Source organism: Pyricularia oryzae, chromosome 2 (assembly GCF_000002495.2).
Source record: "Pyricularia oryzae 70-15 chromosome 2, whole genome shotgun sequence".
Lineage (NCBI taxonomy): Eukaryota > Fungi > Ascomycota > Sordariomycetes > Magnaporthales > Pyriculariaceae > Pyricularia > Pyricularia oryzae.
In genome coordinates this window covers 3,672,136-3,685,207 of record NC_017850.1, presented here as the reverse complement: position 1 = coordinate 3,685,207, position 13,072 = coordinate 3,672,136, and the positions used below count along the sequence as shown (strand labels likewise).

Here is a 13,072-nt window from a genome sequence, read left to right as displayed (position 1 = left end):
GTTGCCTCTGGTTCAATATCAGCTGGGGATGCCGGTGAAATGCACAGTTTGCTGCGGGCTAGAGGGACGATCCTCGCTCGCCATGTAAGAGCACAGACAGCGCCCGTGGCCATGTTAATGGTATTTCTTGGACGGATTGTCTTCCAACCATAGCCAATCGATTTGTCTTATTGGGTTCGCTCGTATATGCGGGCCTGCTACTCCGTAGATATCTATCTTCACTTAATTATATGTTGTATGTTCTAGGCACATCAAGGATACTGGGGCCTCTATAGGGGGCTTAGAGGAATGTTTTCATTGGTCTTTTATGGAATATGGCATCACCAGAAGATCCAGTAACTGTGAGACAAGACTTAATCTTCGTCACTTTTGCTTCTTTCAAGTAAAAGTTTCCAACTAAAGATTTGAGTTTTGATCGGTTGAAATTCAAGGCGGATACAACCGCGGCCGGGGAACAACCAGGAAAATGCACATGGAGAAAAACAACAGCAAACCCATAAAGCCACAATACAAGAATAAGGGTCATGGAGACACCAGTACTACTGTAAACTGGAGGACAGCAAACATACCACAGCTCCGGCGAAACTCCCAACAGCAACGCGTAGACAGGCCACCAACAGACGCAATACGGCACGATCTTCGATATAAAACGCCTTGTAATATTTGCAGATAAAAAAAAAGAATGTAAAAAATCCGCAAATCAGCTCAGTCCCGCGCCGCCTACCACCCGAGAACGGGCCGTTATTCCACTGATCCCACATTGGTCAAGGAAAAGAAAGAAAAAGACCGACCCAGGGGTTCTAGATCCTGCTCTGCCGAACATACGGGGGTGTTCTGCGGCGCCTAGTCGTTCCAGTCGGATCAGGGTGCCGAATTTTACGGGTCCCTAGCCCGGGATCGCCCTCGCAGCATGCACAAAGCTTCTCCGAAGTCTCAGCCATACCGTTCCGGCAGAAGGGAGTGAGCAAGAAAGAGAAAGAGAAAAAAAAAAAAAAAAAAAAGGAAGGAAATGAGTACAGTGCAAAATCAGAGGGTGTAAAAATAAAAGTCAGCAATTGATGGATTTTGTTGTGTTCACCGGTTAGAAAACTAGCCATGGTTGATTCACAACTAAGTCCTTGCTTGCATGCATATTAACTAACCACTTGGGGTACTACGGTACAGAGGATGCGATGTTATACGCAAGGTACACATCAAAACTGTACTGTGGCGAGCTTTTTGGTACGGCAGGCAGAAAACAGTTGGGAGAGGCCCGCCAACATAAACGCACATGTTAAGTTTTTTTTTTTTTTTTTTTTGTTCTCCCTTCCCCCCTCAACTTCCAGGGTCGGTTGCAATGCGTCTATACCCATGTCCTGTGAGCGGGCCATATGCACCTGAGGCAAGGCAGTTCTGTTCAAGTACCTGGCTACGTAATCTATGCAATCAGTGGTTGTCTACTAATTATGGTGTGTGGTATGTATGTTGAGAGACCGGCCGGCTTGGCAAAAGAATCTGCCCAATGCTTTGAGAAACTTGGTGCAAGCGAAGTAGCAGCAATGCAGTGCCAGCTCACTGCCAGCTGTAATATATACAATCGAAACTTTGTCAACTAATCCTTGGTACACCTGTTTCGTCTGTTTTTCTGTTGACAGAGACCGCGCCTGTTTCAACTAGCAACATGGAGCTGCAGAGCTGCGTTGGGATATTTTGCCCTTAGTGAATATGGCCAAAGACAACGGCTTTCTTAACCATGTGCCGGTTGCCGGATATACGAAGTACAGCAACCTGTATGTGCTTTGTGCGGAGTATAGACAAAAAAAAAACTTTCATCATCCATGCCATGAAAATGTGACCTGCAAAATTTGCTCGACACTTGACAGGGCTGATGTAGCCAGTTCCGCTCCAGTTTGCCGCTAACCTTTCGATGGTGGATAATCGACAATCACCTTGAAGAACGAATGGGGGCGTGCAGTTAGCAGACAGAGAAATAGAGGGGGCCATAGTGAATCAGAAAATAAAGAAAGGGAAATTTCGCTACTATGCCCGCGATCGAGTCAAGCAGAATCTGTGGGGATTTTTGTTTTCGTTTGTCCTCCTTTTTTCATTGTGTATTCTTGCTCAGCATGTATTGACTAAATAGCGCCGGCATTGATTACCTGAGAAGAGACACGCCATTCTCCTCCGCAATCAGTCCGACATTCCGCCGACATTGGACGACGGAATGCGCCGCACCACCCACCATAATCCCCGGAAGATAGGCTGGGGTGGCCATGGGCGGTGTACACAAGGGGGGGGATGAAGAAATTTCCGCCGGTTGCAGTGGGGCTTTGTTCAGTATGGTAATTACGAAATCCAGTGTTTCAACGACTACACAATGGGACTTTGGCATGACTTTTTTTTATTTGTTGAAGGCGGCCATCCCGATTTGAGATGAGATGCGACGTCAACCGACAGCCAATAGATAGGAACGGCCGGGAATAGGGAAAAGCGATTACTCGACTCCAAACTTTCAGGACCACGCCTTTCAGATTGTGATGAAGGACAGTGGCTGAATCTTTTCGAGTCATCGACCGTTTGGCTCATATATGTTGTCACTTGTCGGATTCGGCATTTTGACCCTCTTCAGTAGGCTCAAGCTCTTCGCCCTCGTCACTATCCTGGCCTCGGACGAGTAGAATATCCTCACTTCCCTGCCACTGAGGTATCTGCGGAAGGGCAGATGCATCTTCTTCCTGCCAGCCGTAGTCTTCGTCATCGCTGTCCGGAATCTCGAGGGTACCAGAGGGCCCAAGCTCCCTTTTTTGCCGTGGCTGGCTCTGGCGGGAACTGTCGAGAGCCACAGCTTCAAGGCCAGTCTACGTATGGCGGAGGGCAGTTAGTATGCATAATACCAATGCCGTTGTATCAAAATTTGGGGTAGCCTGTAAATTTTGCAAGGTGTAAGAGGGAGGTCGGAAAATCTATGCATAGACCTACAGCGACGGTCTCGAACGCGGCCAATTCAATATCGCCCTCGTCTACCTTCTTGCCGTTGACCTTGAGTGCTGCAGCAAAACGAGCGGCCCTAGCGCTACCAGATTGCATGGACCAGTCTCTGAAGAGCACTATCCTTGTGGAGATGCCATCCTCCCACCAGCTTGCATTGACGGCTGGAATCAGAGCAGCTCCTCGTTCGAGTTGCATCTTGGTAGCACACTGGCTCAGGATAACCACCGCCAAGTTTCGCGTTGCAGCCAACTTTTGCAGTGCACCTATCAAATGTTGGATAGTCTGTTGACGTTTTGCAGAAGAAGACGGAACTGGGAGTACGAGTCATCAGTATCACAATACAGACCTTGTACGGGCCCCTACTTGCAGCAGCAAACTGCTTGGCTTGCAGCTCTGATATGGTGTTGACGTACTCTTGCTGCCGCCGCTCATCTTGGCCGCGGCCCTGCCATCAAATGTTCGAGGATATGCGTGATTTATCAAAGCCGTAAGGGAATCAACAACGACGAGCGATGTATCTAAAGGCACGCAGAGCTCATTTGGTCTGCAGAGCAAGGCAATCAAATGTGCAAGCTCCGGACATTCAAAGTGGACAAACATGTCCAAAACATCAGGCTCATGCTTGGTGTCGATGATATCAGGTAGCCTGTGGGAGCAGACGCTGTGGAAACAGTCTGCATACATTTCCCCGGTTTGTCAGTGACGATATTATTTAAGAGAATCTGCTCACAGCAAAATGACATGATCTTGACCGACCTACCCAAACCACCGATCGTTTGCTGGCGAGAGCATTCGAGGCAAGCTGCAGGCTAAAACAGTCGTTTAGCCGACCGCAAGGTACACACTGTTCAAGTGAAGCGCCAACCAAAAAGGTAAAGTGACCTACCCCAGCGAAGTCTTGCCTATGCCTGGCGGGCCCCAGATTTCGGTCACTATACCTCTCTGGACCCCTCCGAGGTCTCTGGTACGGCCGTCATTCTTTGACGCGGCAAGCAGCGTGTCCAAGACGTCCAGTCCCGTGGATACGAAGCGGAACGGGTCAGCTGTCAGTTCCTCTTGGGCCTGGGCCGCCGAGACTGTGGGTAACCGATCTATACATATGGTGAAGAATACGGAGCGTTAGTGGTCGAGGTAAATAGACATGCTGCTTGGAATCATCATTGAGCCTACGCGTTGAAGGAAGGTCGAAACTCGATATATCCTTCCCGTGTACCTGATGGTAATCCATCTCAAGCTCTCATCTCGGCCCTTCTCGGGTCGACCAGCGTTCTGAGTCGTGATATGCGCACTTGACCCTGATGCAAACCGATATATCGCAGTGGTGGAGTGGAACTAGGTTTGTTGAGCACGTTTGCTTGCCTTTGATTGATACTCGGAGGGGTACTGCTACTTTGGCCAACTTCCTACCATATGGTACCTACCACCTTGGCTACAAGTACTGAAGTACCTAATCTTGCGATGTGGGGCTGGTCCCACTACCACCAGCACGTGATTTTCTTGAATAAGATTTGTCTACTGTATTGAAGGTTTCTTTCGTTTGTATCCTCGGAAAGTCATTTGGCAATTTGGCCAGCACCTAATAGTACCTGCCTTTGTTGGCACATGTGGCAAGGTGCCAGTGAGTGCCAGTCAAATCAAAAAAATTGAGAGAGATTGCTTCGATTCCAGAATTGAATTTCCAGTCAGTGACGCGCCCGTTTGGGCCTGACACTTGGAATACATTGGGCTCAAACCTCGTCAGCACCGACTTCCAGCTGCGCTTGCTCCGCCATGCAGGAGCCTAGACTAGACCTAAAGATGCGTGCCTTAACCGCCGGTCACCAACCGGGTGAGCAGCCGACAGGCTAATATTGCGCGCCCATCAGGAACCTTCAACCCCCCCTGCTGGTGCGCGCCACGAATCTGCATGCGTCGTCTTTCTGGCTTGACTTCCCTCTGGGCTAGGAACCAGTTTCCGGTAGAGCACGGGCATTTGCTGCGCTGTCCTTTACCGTATTTGCTTGACAACTAGCAAAGAGCTCACCAGCATCTTGTCCAAAACGCCGGTGCAGGGGGGATAAACTAGCATTGGGGGACAAGGTGGTCAAATAATTGGGGGTGAAATAACCAAATAGTAAAAGCAAGTACGTACAATGTACATACGAAAATAAATACAATAAAAATAAAATAAGACCAAGAAGGGGGGAAATGGTACGGTTCCCCGCTCAAACAGTCCAACCGGGTTACGGGCTAACCGTGCCGGCAGCTGGGGGTTTCATCCTGCCAATCTATCCATATCAGTCCATCACACCCACCCCCGCACCAACAAGAAGCCTGAGCAGAAGAACACAGAAGCCGTACGACGGGAAGCTCCAACTTTTGCCGTCGTTCCTGGTCTGGCCGAGCCAAAAAAAAAAAAAAAAAAAAAGTGCGGGGGGTCAAGTTGGTCGTCGGACGAAATGGCTCGGCATTGCGCCTTGGCTTGAGATGGAAGCCATTGTTTCTTTTTCGTATGGAGGCATGCAAAGAGCCAACCGGATCCTTGCGAGAATTCATGGGTTTGTTTCTTTTGCACAATCAATGCTAACACAAAACAAATAAAGCAAAAAGGCGTTGTGGCGGTTGATACGAACTTGTCGATGTACGGATACCGTAGGTAGGTGTTCGCTGGGCTTGCCACGGTGTAGTGATGGCTACCTACCGGTATACTTTCCCTGACGGCGCCTGTCCTGGCTGGCTGCTGGCTGGATGCTAGCTTGTGCTGAGCAGTCCGGCGGAACTGTCGATGGAAGCCTTCCGTACGGAGTAATGCTTCTCTGCATGTTAAGCGAATCTTCAACAGCCAAAGGGTTCAGGTAACCACGCCGAATAATGTGTTTATTTTACTAGTCTAGTCTTGAATGTGCCAACCAACTAATGTTGCACCCCTTGCACATCTCGCCAGGTACTGTTCCTCATGTGCGACAATAATGGTCTGAGCCAAGTTCGTTTCCAAGCCACCTATAGAGGCAAATGCGAAGCACGCGCGACGAGGAAAAGGAGGGAGAAGAAACATAAGAAACAAACAAAACGATTAAAAAAAAAGCAAACGTAACATCCTCCAATAAGCCCCCCACGATCCGTGTGGGAGTACCTTCACCACCTCGGATTACTACCTACGTACAGACTTCCTTTCCCAGGGAATGGACAGGGGAAGCGAGCGAGAGGAGAATATCTCGGCTATTGCGCTTATTGCTCCCTTTCCGACCCGAATTTCCACTGCTATCGTCGTTTCGCGACGGGTTGGGAATTTGCATCTGCACTGGGCTTTGTCGTAGCGCAGCGGGAGCGCCGGCCGACACCCGATCACCCCATACCCCTGATTTTGGTCTTCATAAGTCGCCCCCAGAGCTGACAAGCCCAGCTTTGATTGCTATTACCCCACCATTTTTTCCCTCCCTCTCCGCTGGCGGCGGAACTGAGGCAGTGAGAAGGATTCCGGGGAGCATGGAGTAAAAAAAGAATAGCCTTACTCGCGGCCTTAAGCCGATGGGCGCAGGCAAGCGAGCGGCTTTACCATCATGTGTCTCGGTGTGTAATCTTGATTGCAAGTAGCTTCCTCGTTTGGCTAGAGAATTCTCCCACCGAAGAACAGTGGCCAACCTCTACGGCCAAATCTCCTGCCTAGCTCGGGATGGATCTACTCGGCAGGTAGCAACAAGGATCTCAGTCTGGAACCCGTCTAAGCCGCACCGGGGTTTACGTGGTATTTCCTCACTTGTCATGGAATACAGGCTTTGGATAGAAACTGGGGCTGGCTGCTATTGTTGTGCGCTTTTGCCGCAGACCCGCCTTGACGGGGGGTTTGATTGCATTGAATGACAGTGATATATGTACTGTACTGTACCTGCCGAGCTCAGATATGAACCTATCGTAGGTTCTCCGTAATCCAGGGGATCTTGAGATACCAACTGAGACACCTTAATTACCGTCAAGGCAGTTTTTAGTTCTTCTCTGTGGTGTTCGAATAAATGTCGTTTATTCACCAGTTCTTGATACTGAAAATACGTAGTACTATTGTAGAGTGTTTCAAAACATTGCGTTTGACTTGCGACCTGAGCGCAACAAACCCGACACGACGACAAACACCTGCCCAAAGAAGGGCGAGGATAACAAAAAATTAGATCGATGCAAAACCAATGAATGACCCTTGACGTTGTATCGCCGCCGGGCCTGCAGATACTAGATAATTATCCGACAGCATTTGTGTGGCCTGATGGGAAATCTGGAGCCTTGCTGCCTTGGCGTCAAGTTACTGGTGCTGCAAACATCAGGCGAATCCGGCCAAGTTTTCCTTGTTTGGCAAGCCAACCTTTTTTTAACAATACAAATTACGATACTGCGACTCGGCTTTAGCACCTGTGGGTTAAAGACGGTATTGACGGCACTTATACCACAACACTACCTAGGTAGACAGGGTAGCTACACAAATGATTAGTTCGCTGGCTCTGGCAAAGTCAAGTCAGAAATTTGGCCGCACGGCATTGGGTGGAGATGCTAACCCAAACTATTAGTCGGCGACAATGACGCTAGATGAGTGGGTTTTGTTCGATCGTGAGTGAGTGCGCGTCTTTTTCTTGTGGTAATTATTAGGTGCTACTCCGGAGAAAGTCGGTATCAAAGGGAGACGAGCCAAGAGGAGCAAGAAAAAAGGCCACCCAACGTAGCAAATCGACTGATTCAAAACCGGGGGAATTCTCGGACCCCATTCCTAACAACTGCCTGGTTGCAATGGAATTCTCCACAGTTTACTTTGTTCTAGCTTGAGGTTTGGGACTGGCTTTCTGAATTGTGTGCCAGACAGTGCATTGATCTCAAAGTAAACGTGGATCGCTGCAGCGGGCTAATGTACCTACCGGTAGTAGAAATAGTTGAATTATTGAAGATTTTCGCAGATTTACATTCGGGTCCTCTAGGTAGACCAAGAAAATCTAGCGAGTATGCACAGTCGCTATCCGGAGAGATTGCGCTAAGCGGATAGCCAAGGCCGATAAACCGTCTGACGGTGTGCGCAAAGGTGAAGGATTCCAGGGATGTTGATAATCCCGACGTTGACAGGAAGGGGCCAAAAAAGACTCACACTCACAACATAGCAGTTAAAAATTTTTCTTTACAGGGTTCGATGGGGAACTCCACGACACTCCCGTGGAGCCCCAAACTTTTTTTTCTTGTCAAGCCTCAACTTATCCTGGCACTACCGAGGCAAGGCCGGACCTGGTGGATCGGCTCAACTTTTTTTCTCTACCTTGACCCGTACCTTACTTAGTACTATGGTAGTAGGAAAATCGATCGACCTCCGCTGGCCCGGCTCTCTCCGTGGAAGAAGTCGAAAGGCAGTTACAAAACAGAAACAAATGGGCCCAAAACAACAACTCCAAATGTCAAGAGGGCACTCAAGGTTACGTAGCCATGCGGTGACTACTCCAACTCCTGACTCGCAATTCAGAGATTTACCGGGTCCTTTCTTTTTCTGCTTAGGTATTTGGAGATTTCTGTGTAATTTTTTGCCCCCTTAACCAACTGTCGTCATAGCTGGCTGTATTAGCAATAATGATGTACTTTCAGTCCAGTTCTAGTTAATTAAATCTGGAAGGCTAAAGAGGTGTTCCAGAGGTATTGTGATGTTGTCGTGACGGAACAGAAGATTTGAGATTTTTTCCCCTCCTGGTTTCTACTGCTGGGTCGCACGCCCTGTTGACCCTTATCTCCATCCTCCTAACCGAGAAGACCAGGTCTTGAGATTATTGTGCCGATTCTGCCAGGAACAGCACCCACGTGGTCTACTGCTTACGCACCGTCCCTGCAAATTGATTTTGCACGAGGAAACTAAATTGAGTATGACCGAGGCAGTGAAGCACACCGTCCCGCGCACGGCTGGGGGTTGGCTGATAGATTTGTCTGATTGTCTCATAAGGCACGATACCTATTTGAACCAACGGCTAGCTATGTGAATGAGGTGGTTTTTTTGGTGTTTTTTTTTCTTCGGTTGCACGTGGGGGAGACACCCCCAAGAAAAAAAAAAACCTGGAGCACAGTGAGGGGCAGCACATGCTTGCTTGGACCGGCTGGTAGCATTGACGCACTGATGAATTGAGCTCAATCAAAACTGCCAAGCACGTGTTGCACGAATTGGTGCTTGACTGGGGAAGAATGAAAGATAAGTCAGTTGTATCCGGACCGACCCAGACTCGGATAAACGAAAGGTGGTCGAAAAGATAACCTTTCAAACCCCGTGGTTTAGGTCGCATATCTGATGTTCACCTACTCCCCCACACTTTTAATCACCTGGGGACGGATAGTTAATGCCCAGGCGGCGCCTAAACAAATCAGGGATATTCGCGTGTAGTAGTAAGGAGACTGGAAGGGAAAAGGCTTGGGGTCGCGCGAGATAAGCGAACAAGCCGGTGCCAATTTCCGGGGCGGACCAGCCAATTCCACGTTGGCCGAGAGGAGAGCGAGATATTGGACAAGGCAGGTGTCAGGATGCGCTTTTTCCCGTAAGATTTTCGGAGTAGCAACTTGCGAGCTTTCTGGCGATAACATGATTGGATTCTCGAGCATGTGATTTTCTACGCAATTTTGACCGCAGAAACGTGCTTTTCTTTGTCTCTTTTTTTTCCCCCCTCGTGCCAGCCAGGTACACAAACATAACAATTAGTAATAATGGCTTTCAACCGCTTGAGCCTAGTAAATTAGTTCCAACATCTTCTGCTGAAGTCTTGACTGCATGATGGGCTTTACCCCGGATTTTGCGTGGCAATGACGCTGATCTATTTTCTTCTTCTTTCCTTCTCACTGCCGACTCCTTGCCTGACCTACCTGCTCCCCACGAGCTATGAGTGCCTCCATGACACAAGCCTCGTGTCGCGTCCAAGCCAGACAAGACAGGCTTGGCCATACCTGAAAGAGATGTTTGGTGGATATGGGCCCCCAGTAGACAACCCCTTGGGATGCGTGTGAGACTGTGGGAATCCAAAACCGCGTTTTTTTTTTTTTTTTCTTTTTTTCACGAAAGATCTGCTGCGACTACCCGTCATTTGGAAGCCAGCAGTAGTACCGGTCAGCCCAGATTCAACCATCGATGCACATGTTCAATAAAATTTTTACTGCGCATGAATCCTTATTCGTATTTTCTTTGATTGGTACTGCTCCTCCGTCGATTTGACGTAATGGATGTTTGGAAAGCCTGTGTTGTATGTAAATACCTAAATGAGTTGTTTGTTTGTCTACTATTACGGTGTCGGTATTCCAACAACTGCGCATATAACTAACTACCTAGGTACCTACCTCCTATGCAATGGCGAAAGCCCCAGAAAGCCCCAACCGCAACTGGCGATGACCATGGCACGGCACTCACTATCTGCACCCCCACAGCTCCCAGAATTTTCGTTCCGGCCCTCCTTATCCCCTTATCTGTTAGAGCCACCCCTTGACGTAAGTTAGACCCCAATCTCGTACCGACGACTACCGTAGGTACCTTACCAGCACCACTTCTCTCGACAAGAAATTTCGAACGGTGAATTGGGTCCTGGCATGAGCATTAAATCACAAGAAAAAAAGAATCCAGACTCTGAGCGAATAGTACCATTCGCATCGAGCGCCACGACAGGCCCGGACCTAGGACCGATTGGCCATAGGAATATATGGTGGAAATTAGATGATACAAACCTGCGAGCTTATACCAGGTAAAAGCAATAAGGGAGGAAAGAGAGAGAGGGAGGGACGACTAACAATAAAAAATAAAATAAAAAAAAAAGGACCCCACGCTCTCCACAACCAACATGATGGATGTGGTACCTTTTTGCTTGGATTCAAACCAGACTTGAAATGTCGTCAACCAGAAAGCCACTAACTATTGTTCGCCTCGTACAAATGGTTACGTAGCACTGGCCAAAAAGGAAAACCTCCAGTCGATATGGATATCTGGCCATGGCAAACGCATGCTCACATCGTATCTGTCTCCCGGTAGGTAATTGCAACAGCTCATGTTGTGGGCACACAACAAAAAAGATGCGGAAATGTGGGCGCCCAATCATCCCTCCAAGCAAGACACACGCAGCCATGACTGTTGATTCTTTGGCACTCATTTACCCAACGGTTGCTTTCTCACCTTGTAGCTGCATTCACGTAAGCCACCATCGCTCACCGCCCGCCGCCAATGTAAGTCGTAATGCATTCAGCTACCTTTGATGCTTCCCAGTGGCTACGGATAGGCTTGAGAGGGGACCATGGGGAGAATTTGCTCCTTCTGTACCGCAACACCAAGCAAGGTCATTGCTTTATCACGTTCTCGAGTCACAGATATAGGAGCGCTAGTTTCCGAGTTTTAGGAACGGTGCGAGATAGGGGTGTGTCAAGATTGAAAAGAAAGTCTGTGATGTTACTACTGGCCTGCCTCCACCTTTGGGTGTCAACTGTCGACAATGCCATGCCATAACCCCAGCTGGAGCGGACCTGGGGTAATAGATTGATGGGCGAGATTTCGAAATGGCTACCGAGGTTCCCGAGGTGCCTAGGTAGGTACCTAAGTTCCCTTCCCTTATCTTGATGTTTTGATGTATTTGAGATCATGTTCGTAAATGCAACAAAATCAGAGTCAAGAAACACCTGGAGTGAGCTGGGTAAAGGAATCGAGTGAAGAACCAAGCGTCGGACAAATTATTGATTACCCGGGTGAAAAGATATTGTGTTTTGTGATTCCCGCTGTTGGGATCCCGCGGAACGAGAAACTGGCAAACTGGCTCGTCTCTCTCTCTCTCTCTCTCTCTCTCTCTTCTTTTTTCTCATTGCGATTTTCTTAATGGTTCCTCCCCCTTCCCTTGCACTTAGAGCACATCCCGGTTCGCCGCTCGACGTCGTCACTGAAGGGAGAAAAGTGCCCAGACCGCCGAGTAGTACATCATTGAAACAGGCATCCAGGCATCCAGGCACCCAGGCACCCAAGGGAGAACCCGGGGTGCGCGACGCATTCCATACCAAAAATCCGAGATGATTTGCTTTGTTTGTTATTGTACTTCTTTTTTTTTTTTAATTCTTCACCCGGAATCTATTGCCAACACATTTGGCAAAGAACAGTGGCTGGTCTCAAAAGTTACCACAGACTACAGAAAACCGGGGCAGGTACCGCAACCGTTGTACTACGCTCGCATTACCCCGTATATGTATTTATCTCCCCTTAGTATTAGCTATCTTTGCGTACCATCACGACATCCACGGCAAGGTACAGTACCTATTCATTCTGTGGTAGATGGTGCGGGTATGCTACGTGCTTTGTGTACCTACAGGGTGGAAGGAGTGGGCGGGTGTGAAAAATTCCAAGAGTGCGGCGCTGATTGATGACACCACGCCCCTCCAGCTTTCCGCCCCTTGCCCTGTTCCAATGCCCCCCCCCCCCCTTCTCCACAATCTTTTACTCCACACCCTAGGTGGTAGTTGCCGGCCCGCCCAACTCCAGAGCAGCCCAGCGCTCACGCACACGCCAACCCTGGCCCCCCAGGCTGGTGTACCTTGCTCACGCCCAGGACCCAGTAACCCCGTTTAAGGGGAAACCAGGTCCCTCCATGGTTCCTATCCTCTCCTGAAAATTTGCCTGGTGCTTACCTGACCGAATTTGGCCGTACGATCCGCCGCCACTTTTTGCTTTAAAGCTAATGCTCCCCCATCCCCCCCCACGTTCAACACAAGGAGAAAAAAAAACCTTCACAGAATCCGACCGTTAGTTATATAGCAGTCGTCGTCTCTCCCACCAACTAACCTCGGTGCTTTCAACTTGCAACTGAAAGCCGCTTACTTTACCACTTTGAATTGGGACCAAAAGCTTTTTTCGGTTAAAGCTTGGGTTTTACCCAGAAAGGCAGCACAATAACATCACTCGCAGACGAATAATACTCGGATCAAAACTTGTCATCGAAACCTTTTGTGCCAAGTTTAATTCTTTGGCATTCTATATCTGGAAAACTAAATCCATTTCATCTATCCTGCTCAAATTTGCAGCAGCAAACGGCGAACTGCCGAGGAGGATTTCTTCTATTTTCTTCTCTCTCTGAACCGTCGAGTGGTAGACTCGGCCTCAAAGGGCTTTCAC

The 13,072-nt window shown here is 48.8% G+C and overlaps 1 protein-coding gene across 1 annotated transcript; it reads right to left on the bottom strand.

The window, feature by feature from the left end:
• Positions 1-2,573: 2,573 nt before the first annotated feature.
• MGG_01470 (uncharacterized protein) lies at positions 2,574-4,198 on the bottom strand (the record flags this gene model as incomplete). Its single annotated transcript, XM_003714380.1, has 6 exons — positions 2,574-2,837; positions 2,959-3,281; positions 3,384-3,644; positions 3,727-3,779; positions 3,857-4,061; positions 4,141-4,198. The coding sequence occupies 6 exons, from the start codon at positions 4,196-4,198 to the stop codon at positions 2,574-2,576; spliced, it is 1,164 nt and encodes a 387-aa protein (XP_003714428.1).
• Between the last annotated feature and the right edge of the window lie 8,874 nt (positions 4,199-13,072).